At 34.0% G+C, this 8,984-nt stretch overlaps 3 protein-coding genes across 5 annotated transcripts; 2 read left to right on the top strand and 1 right to left on the bottom strand.

Annotated features, from left to right (window-relative positions):
- The first annotated feature begins 380 nt into the window (after nucleotides 1–380).
- LOC140041038 (protein SPO16 homolog) lies at nucleotides 381–3,488 on the top strand. Its single transcript, XM_072087402.1, has 6 exons — nucleotides 381–581; nucleotides 1,010–1,154; nucleotides 1,614–1,715; nucleotides 2,507–2,585; nucleotides 2,702–2,820; nucleotides 2,997–3,488. Exons 1-6 carry the CDS (start codon nucleotides 488–490, stop codon nucleotides 3,130–3,132), a joined length of 675 nt encoding a protein of 224 aa, XP_071943503.1. The 5' UTR covers nucleotides 381–487; the 3' UTR covers nucleotides 3,133–3,488.
- Nucleotides 3,171–5,726, bottom strand: LOC140041039 (NADH dehydrogenase [ubiquinone] 1 alpha subcomplex subunit 8-like). The gene is made up of 4 exons (XM_072087403.1): nucleotides 5,528–5,726; nucleotides 4,069–4,238; nucleotides 3,811–3,895; nucleotides 3,171–3,684 (listed from the first exon to the last, which is right to left on the bottom strand). The coding sequence occupies exons 1-4, from the start codon at nucleotides 5,654–5,656 to the stop codon at nucleotides 3,550–3,552; spliced, it is 519 nt and encodes a 172-aa protein (XP_071943504.1). The 5' UTR covers nucleotides 5,657–5,726; the 3' UTR covers nucleotides 3,171–3,549.
- Nucleotides 5,727–5,771: 45 nt separating this feature from the next.
- LOC140041037 (HSPB1-associated protein 1-like) lies at nucleotides 5,772–8,569 on the top strand. Of its 3 annotated transcripts, none has more exons than XM_072087399.1 (6): nucleotides 5,772–5,996; nucleotides 6,302–6,531; nucleotides 6,707–6,843; nucleotides 7,043–7,295; nucleotides 7,374–7,481; nucleotides 8,021–8,569. In XM_072087399.1, exons 1-6 carry the CDS (start codon nucleotides 5,807–5,809, stop codon nucleotides 8,492–8,494), a joined length of 1,392 nt encoding a protein of 463 aa, XP_071943500.1. In that variant the 5' UTR covers nucleotides 5,772–5,806; the 3' UTR covers nucleotides 8,495–8,569. The 3 variants fall into 3 exon arrangements, with proteins under 3 accessions (XP_071943500.1, XP_071943502.1, XP_071943501.1); XM_072087401.1 differs by having other exon boundaries at nucleotides 7,807–8,046; XM_072087400.1 differs by having other exon boundaries at nucleotides 5,818–5,881.
- Nucleotides 8,570–8,984: the final 415 nt, after the last annotated feature.

The raw sequence follows: 8,984 nt of genomic DNA, 5'->3' as shown, positions 1-8,984 counted from the left end.
GCTACATGAAGCAATATTTGTTTATATTTATTTAGTAAATGTACTAAATTGTTATATACCTGTATGTATTAAGACTATTTTAAAAACACGAATATACAAAATTGATTTTATTTTAGAAACAAATAAAATATATTATGTATATATAGTATGAATAAATATTAGGTGGAAATTCAATTGTAAAATGCTGATTTAAATTATGATAAATCATTGGTATTACCTTTAATTGAAATAACGTCAAAGTCACTAAATAGTTTTTCATTTTTTTAACTCCGCCTTCTTTTCTAACATTTGACCAATCAGAGAGGCCCAAAATTCTAACCAATCAAATGACACCGTAGGTCTAACTATTTTAACCAATCAGAGTAATGGTACCACGTGAAACGGTCGGACTGCCACAGCTAGCTGGCCTACTAACGAGCTGGCCTTCAAACCTCTCCTCATACAAACCTACCTAGGCTAGGCCTAGCATAGAACAAATTTACAACAAATGGCAAAACATAGCATTGACCCTGTTATTATCAATACTAGCCTAGCTGACTGTGATATCTTTAGGTGTTTACAAAAACAGTATAAAGTGAGACGTAAGTAAATAGAATGAATAGGCTAGGCTAGGTCTACTATACTAGAATAACTCTAATGATGTACTAGGCCTAGGCCTAGCCTCTAGCCTACCTAGGGCTAGGCCTACTTCTAGAGAGTTTAGGCCCTACTGTATGTAGCCTAGCGGATAAAATGAGTCCCTACTTATGATCTTTTATAGGCTAGCCTAGGCCTAAACACTACCTAGTACAACTAACTAGCCATATTGGAATGATGATGAAAGGCATTTATTGACCATTTGTATCTGTTAGGCCTTAGTTTAGGACATGGTTAGAGAGGAGGAGGCTTTCCCTTGCTTGGGCTGCCTATGCTATATGTCTGGTTAATTGGTGTTTTTAATGGTAAGAAATAATAGAGAGTTGATTGTGTTGGTAAATTATTTTACCAACATTGAATTTCTTATTTGAAGTTTCAGAAAGTACACCCAAGGATACTTGCATCTTTCCACTTTCAACTGTCACATTTTTACTTATAAGAGCTGATGATGCCAGCACTATCACTCAACAGCCTAATTCAGGTCAACAGGTTGACCTTTTACTTCAGATGATTGGCAGGTGAGATTTTGTTTAGCGGAGAAAATAAATGTGTGCAATCTGCAATCAAGAGCAATAACACCTTTTACACAAATGAAAATTAGTTAAACATAAAGACCCATTCAGGTTTAGTTAATTACTGGTGTAAGTTGGTGACATGACCTTTGACCTACTGATATCATGGCTGTGGCCTTTGACAACCCAGTGGCTTGAACAGAGCCGGAACACTGGAGACTGGAGATCAACAGAGGAAGGGCAGGGAAAAGCTTGTTGGGTGTGGGTATATATTACATAGGCTAATTTGCCTCTTGTGACCCACAGTCAGAATTATGCCTTGTAGCCCAGAATGGTATTAAAGTCCTTATTTGATCAATACTTTTGCTTCAAAAACTTTCACAGATGTTGCATTTGCTCAATCATATGGCAATGCGTTGAAGAGATAAGAGCTGGAACTAATATTTGTTTTGTTTTTGTTAACAGGCTGAAGCAATTACAAAGTGGTCATCAGAACTGCTACTTAATTCTGTCATCTGCTCTGCATGAACAGAGGGAATTGTCTATCATGTTTGCCTTACAAAACAGGTAAGTTTAAAGGTATAGTAATGTGCACAACCACTAATTACCCCTGTAATATAAAAAAAATCCACTTATGCGATAATATTGCAATATATGTGCATATATAATATAATAATAATAATATTGCGTTATCGTCATCTTATAGAGTGTTTGCAACTATTTATTTCGAAAAATAAAATGGTCGAAATTTGGTCATTTTTGGAAAAAATCCCTGTACTATAGTACAGGGATTTTGTTCGAAAATGGCCAAAATATCTACTTTTTAAAATAGTGTTATTATGCAATAATATTGCTATATATGCGCATATATTGCGTTATAATCATCTTATAGACGTATAGTAACCATTTTTGTCGAAAAATAAAAAGGTTGAAATTTGGCCATTTTCCAAAAAAATCCCTTACTAATAGTACAGGGATTTTTTCAAAAAATTGGCAAAATAAGCACTTTTTAAAATAGTGTTATTATGCAATAATATTGCTATATATGCGCATATATTGCGTTATAATCATCTTATAGACGTATAGTAACCATTTATGTCGAAAAATAAAAAGGTCGAAATTTGGCCATTTTCCGAAAAAAAATCCCTTGCTATATAGTACAGGAATTTTTTTTTTAAATGGCCAAAATATCCACTTTTTAAAATGCAATTATCATGTGATAATATTGCAATATATGCGCATATATTGCGTTATCATCATCTTATAGAGTGTTTGTAACCAGTTATTTATAACATATCATATGCACATATATTGCATTTCGCGATTTCTTGAAAAATATTTGAACTTTGTCTTTCCAGTGTTTTTGCTAGTAAGATGAAGATACTACCCTCACATAGTGATAGTGAAACAGCTAAAATAATGGCCATGATTGCAAAGGTTAGTTAGCATACAGCCAGGTTTAGTAAGTATTACTTTATTAGTACACCTCTCTTCAACAAGAAAGAGTGTAACTTAAAATGTTATTAAAAAGGCAAACAATGGCATTCTTGCAGGCCAAAGGAAAGCATGCATCAGGAATTTTTAAACAGAGGTTAGATACGCTTGCTACGAGACACGTAGATGATGCAATGATATTGAGAAGCCTCTCGGCCATTGGTCTCACGGATCATCATATCCTTTTTTAGCGCCTAGTTATACGTACAGCAATCGTATTTTTTCTTCTATGTACAACTGATGTACGTATATTCCATACATAATAAAGAGCCGGCAGATTGAGCGGAACATAAAACATTAAAATAGTATAGAGTAAACACATATTATGTATTTGTTCTTAACTGTCTGCTCACAGTGCTTTGTTCTACAGCAAGGTTGCGGTAGTCTTTTAAACATTGTGAATGCTACAAAACAACAACTGCTGGATCATACAAGTCTAGCATCAGAAACAGCCGAGAAAATTGTAAATTTCTTTAGTGCAGAAACATAATTGTTATTGTTGTATGTACTGTATTCTCATTGGAAAAAAACCCCAAGGAATACAATAATCAAACATTTCATCAACTTAACTCACTTTATTACTGTTAAATCATTCAATATGATTGTTTAGGGCAATTGGCACAATAGTTAGGTAAGTTGAATAAAGTATGCAATAGTTCTTCTGTAATACATTTTACATTCTCTCCTGCACACAAACATTTTGTTTTATTTGATGTTCAAAAATCCAATTCTATAATTAAGTTGTTGAAATATTTCATTTAATAAATCATCTATTATTCTGGAAAACACTTTTTCGATCACTGCAGTAACATTCCATCACTGCAGTAACATTTCCTCTGCTTTTTTTAATAAACATCGGCTTACTTCTAATATAAAGTTCTATTCAAATGGATTAGTTTCAAGAACTCTACCAAAAGAAGAAAAACTTGGAGCCAAGCTTTGAAGGAGGTAGGTTATCTGGTATCTCAATTTCAGGGGTGGGTTCTGGTTTTGGCCGTAACGTACGGACAGGCAGTGGACGATCGGTCTTGTGAACTGTTACCTATAAAACAGCGTAAATATAAATTAGAATTAGTCAACTCGTACAGATTAACCATTTCACATAACCCGTATATTCATGCGAATGTTTACTGAAGTGAAAACATTTACAAATGTAGCACAAACTAACCGTGTTTATTTCCCCAAGCTTAGGTCGAATCCAGCCAAGTTCATCTAATACACATTTATCAAACTCAGCTTGCTTTTGACGACATCTGAAAGAAACAGCAAATGACATTATTATTAGTAAATGATCAAATATTGTATTAATAAAGAAGAAAATATTATTATTAATAAATTATATATACATTATAATTAAGCCTATAATAATCTTGAAAAAAAGATATAGGCCTAGATATTCAAGCAGCAAAATTAAAGTTCAACATACTTGTAAAGTTTTTGTTGTCTGTAGTCAAGACACGTCCAGTATTCTGTGAACGAATCATTGCAATGTTTCCTTAACTGTTGGAAGAAGTCAAAAGCGCACACTGTCACATCCTTGCCTTCATTCAAGCATTTGCGGGGATCCATTTCTTCTGCTTTACATAATTTGAACTCCTGAAACAAAAATTGTAAAAACATGGAGGATGCATTGTGTGATTTTTCTATCGGCATGCCATGCATGGTCTATTTATTATTATTATTATATTTATTATACTTTATTTATAGATGATATAAACTAAAATAATTATAAATTTATCAATTTACCTATTCTAGGCTATAAAATAAACCTAGGCCTATATAAAGGCCTAGCCTAGTAGACAGGCTATTATAAATAAACAATAAAATAATGGACTAACTCAGGGGAGGGCCTTACTTGGGCCTGTCACACCAAAATCAGTCCGGGGGACCATTTATGGCTGCCAAAACCTGTCCGGCGGCCAAAATTGGTCCGACCTGGATAAAATCTGTCCGGGCAGTAGGACTGTTTTTGGCCGCCAAATATGGTCCGGTCTTACAAATATATGGTGCGCAAAATGAGTCATAATGTATATTAAAAAAAGGCCATGATTAGTCATTATATTGAAAACTACGGGGTTTTATTTGTTATTTTATTATTATAAATTAAGCCTGTTTTTTTTATTATCATTATTAGTAGTAACTCATCAATAATTAGTACTAATTGTTAGGCTTCTTGTATACAATATGTATCTCTGCCTGTTTTTAATCCATTTTGTTCTTTTTTAACATCTTCGTTTCCCCATGATGTTAAAAACAATTTAATTTATTAATTATTTATGGTTAATCAATCAATATATCAATTCAATACAATTATTATAAAACAATTATCCAATATTGATTAGGCTGAAGAAGGAAAAAGGCCTCAATCATAAATAAAATCTAGCTGGCAATATCAGCGTCTCATACCCGTTCGTGTGAGTGTGTGGCAGGCCGAAATATGAGTGAACACCTAAGTCATGTTTTTAGATAAAATACATTTATTTTATACTATAGTATTTATCCGACAAGATAACTTACTAATATATATCATGGGATATTTTTCTAGCCATAAACAACAGCATCATAGGCCTAGTAATTCAATTAAAATCGACAGAAGAAAAGCCCGGCCGATTTTGGCAGTGGCGGACTGCTTTTGGCCACAATTTTAGAGCCAAAACTGGTCCGGCCGGACCGATTTTGGCCCCGGACCATATTTATCGTGACAGGCCTACTGGCCTCTACCTAACCTGATCTAGCTAGAGGGTTACTAGCCTCTTATTTTTCAGACTTGTAGGTCTAACCCTCACAGCCTAGGCTGCTCTACCTACTAGCCAAGCCTAGGCCGGATTCAGGCCGGTCGAGTCACACCACCACGGCACGGTGAGTTTGAGTGAGCCCTAGCCTACCTTATTTTGTTTGTCACAATAGCGAGCATAATGGTGAGCTCCTGCTTTTAAAGCGGACGACGTTAATGGCACAACTGGAACATCTAAATCTTCATCACTTGGTAAATGAATAATATTTGGGGTAGACATTATAAACGCTAAACTAATGCAATTTTTTAAGAACAATTTTTTAGGCCAGTTTTTCGATCGACAGACCAAAAAAGCGCCCTCTAAAAAATTCCCAGGATTGCTTGAGGGCGCTCAACAAAACGAGATTGTCAACAAAAACGTAGACAAAACATGGAAGTGGAGGAAGAAGTTACAAGGTTGAGATGTGTTGCAAAATTTCTTCTTGAGGAGAATGTAGAAAGCCCGGTAGTTTTAAAAGACTGTGCCAAAAACTGGCCCTGCTCAAAATGGGGATTACATAAGTTTTGCGAGTCTTTAAAAGAAAAGTTGATCAAAATTAGAATAGGGTACAAAGATAAAGGTACTAAAACTGAGAGTGACACTATATCTATCTATAATTTATATTCACAATCACAGGGGACCCAATTAAGGGAGTTTCACTTTTATTTGATTTAAAAAACTAAAAAGGTATCTCTCCACCAAATAACAGAGATAGCAGTTAAGGCAAATGGGTGCACTAACAGTATCAACACATAACGAATTTGCAGATATTTGGTATGACTCGAGTCTGGTTCTCTCAAATTTTTTAAAGTCGGTGTACTCGTTGAACATGTTGCGCATTTCCTGTTTAATTTTAACCAATTTATGTTCTTGTTCTTCTTACAGCACAATGGGAAGGTGAATGCGTATATGAAATGGCAACCATGACAAACTTGATGGAATGGTGCGAATCGACTGAAAGTGCTGCATCAGCACCATCGTCCTCTCAAAACCAAACAAACAAAACATCGCGGGATGACAATCCACTGATGAAATACAACCCAGAGATCTACTGGTGTTATGCTGATTATAAGTATATGGCTGAGATGTTTTCAGAAAACCAAGATATTTTGAAAGTAAAACTAAATAATAGTTAAATAATCTAAAAATAATTGAACTATAAAGGCCTAGTACTAATATGCTTGTTGATTGTAAATGGTATAGACAATTGTAAATCATTGGTATTGTACCTAATTCTCAAAATTTGTTCCAAATAAAAAGTGTTTACTTTTTAAATATTCTACTTTACAGGAGGTTTGTTGGTCAACTCTTGGATTTGAGGGTCGTGATGGTTATGATAGCACCCTCTGGATCGGTAGTGAGGGCGCCAACACACCATGTCATTACGATTCGTATGGTTGCAACTTGGTGCTGCAAGTAGTTGGAAAGTGCGTTAACAAAATTGCCGTCTACGAATCACAATTCCTTAAATCTTCATGTAATCAATCAATCTCTTTATTCATCTCATCAAAACAATGCACATAACAAAAAGGAGTACAACAAATAACACTAGTCAGTTTTCTGTAATACCACATATTTACATAATACAGGTGTACATTGTACATTTTTTCAATTTTTTTTATCTAGAAAGAAATGGTATCTGTTCTCACCGGATCAAACCGAGTTCCTATACCCAACACGGATACCGTATGAAGAATCAAGTGTTTTTAGCGAAGTCAACATCATGAACCCTGACCTTGTGAAACACTCGTTATTCCAGTCAGCGACACCGTATATCGTGACGCTTCAGCCGGGTGACATCCTGGTTGTCCCGCACCATTGGTGGCATTACGTAGAGTCCTTAGAAACGAGTGTTAGTGTCAACTGCTGGATGAACTTAGTAAGTAACAATATTTGGTTTATTATTTTCACTATTAATCACTTTTGTAAATTGTGTTTCTGAATATTTTTTTTAAAGCCTGTTGACGATGAATGTCGTTTACAAGAAGCCATCACGAGGGCAGTGTTTAGCAGGTTTTATGAAAAAAATGATCAAGAAAGTGGAGACTGGCTTAATCCCACAGAGGTAGTAAAATATAACGTCGTAAATATTGTAATTGTAAATATGTTTTGATTAAAAAGACATGTTTTGAGTGTTTTTGTTTTGTGTATATATAATGGGCAAAAAATATGCAACAAATGCCAATGTTCTTAATTTACATTTCACTATAGATGAAAACTGAATACCATGTCTTCCAGCATGATTCAAAATGGCTGTTTATAGCACATGCAAATTCTGTTTTTATATTTAGTTTGCATTCAATTTTATAATACGTTTGTTTATTTGTTATATATTTATACAAATTGCCAAGGATAACCATAAACGAATTCATTCACTATCCTTCTTAAAGGTGGCAATCCTGTTCACAAGACAAACATATACACAAGATGCTGTACATAAACAAAGTCTTATTACAAGTCTATGGAAGTGGAGTTGTAAATCGTCATTAGAAAAAATCCTGACATGACAGGACTTGAACCCATGAATTGGCAGCCAAGCATCATAACCACCAAGCCACAACTCCATTCCACTTCAATAATACAATTTGTTTTTCCATTGTCTAGAGTATTGTTTCAATGGATGTCAACTTGGAATACATAAACGAAATAATGAACAATATTAAGAAGACAAAGGTAAAAAGGATATTACATGAAGATTCTGAAAATACAGATGTTGGCTACTCTCAAAGATGTCATGCAATGGACAACCCTGCTGTTGGACGGTCATTAGAAGATGACCAATCTGCAAAATGCCATCGTAAAAGAAAACTGATCCATAGTGATGAAGGCGATGTTTCGGAGGTAAAGACAAAAAGATATACTGCCTCCAGTAATAAACATTGTATGAATTTTTTCAGAGAGATCGGCGTAATTGCAGAAATTGTGCCACGTCAAATGTCCAAAGACATCAAGCAGGAAGTAATGGACATTGCTGGACATAATAACGAACAGAATGTCGATGTAAAGACGATTTTACAATGCGTGACACATCCAAAGATTATTAGTGAAATATCCAAGTTATTATTAAATAAGCTATAAGAAATATGAATTAAGATTAATTATTTTAACAAAAAATAAAAGAACATAACTTAAAAAAACTTTTTTGCATGTTCTTTATTTTCGATATCGGTGTTCACCCAAATAAATCAAATGTAATATAGGTGTTTAGTACTAGTAGTAGATTTTGTTTACTTTTGATAATAAAATTATTTACACATACTGGACCAACTTATTAAGTACTTTCTTCAATTTCAATCAAATGACAAAAAAAATATCCCAAATATGGAATTATCCCTGAATACAAAAATACACCGAAGACGTCCTAGCCATGCAAATATAGTTTTTGTATAAATATTCTTTAAAAAAATAATTTACATTTATTAAACTTAAAAGGCGTCTGTTTTAGCTAACAAATTGTTGGCTCTCTACCAGACATTTGCATTGCACAGTAAAATAGATTTAATTTAATACACTGTATTTATAAAACATTTATCTTTTATGTAAAGTAGAAAAAACATTTGAACCAAGT

The sequence above is a fragment of the Antedon mediterranea genome, chromosome 2 (assembly GCF_964355755.1).
Source record: "Antedon mediterranea chromosome 2, ecAntMedi1.1, whole genome shotgun sequence".
Taxonomy (NCBI): Eukaryota; Metazoa; Echinodermata; class Crinoidea; order Comatulida; family Antedonidae; genus Antedon; species Antedon mediterranea.
The sequence above is the reverse complement of the archived record's forward strand: the minus strand, read 5'-3'. Positions and strand labels throughout refer to the sequence as shown.

Coding starts and splice junctions, on each gene's coding strand:
- LOC140041038 (XM_072087402.1), top strand. CDS start 488: ATGGCAAAACATAGCATTGACCCTGTTATTATCAATACTAGCCTAGCT. Junction 582..1,009: donor AAAACAGTATAAAGTGAGAC/GTAAGTAAATAG, acceptor TCTTATTTGAAG/TTTCAGAAAGTACACCCAAG. Junction 1,155..1,613: donor TTACTTCAGATGATTGGCAG/GTGAGATTTTGT, acceptor TTTTGTTAACAG/GCTGAAGCAATTACAAAGTG.
- LOC140041039 (XM_072087403.1), bottom strand. CDS start 5,656: ATGTCTACCCCAAATATTATTCATTTACCAAGTGATGAAGATTTAGAT. Junction 3,896..4,068: donor AGACAACAAAAACTTTACAA/GTATGTTGAACT, acceptor TGTTTCTTTCAG/ATGTCGTCAAAAGCAAGCTG. Junction 3,685..3,810: donor AGCTTGGGGAAATAAACACG/GTTAGTTTGTGC, acceptor GCTGTTTTATAG/GTAACAGTTCACAAGACCGA.
- LOC140041037 (XM_072087399.1), top strand. CDS start 5,807: ATGGAAGTGGAGGAAGAAGTTACAAGGTTGAGATGTGTTGCAAAATTT. Junction 6,532..6,706: donor AAAACCAAGATATTTTGAAA/GTAAAACTAAAT, acceptor TCTACTTTACAG/GAGGTTTGTTGGTCAACTCT. Junction 7,482..8,020: donor ACTGGCTTAATCCCACAGAG/GTAGTAAAATAT, acceptor TCCATTGTCTAG/AGTATTGTTTCAATGGATGT.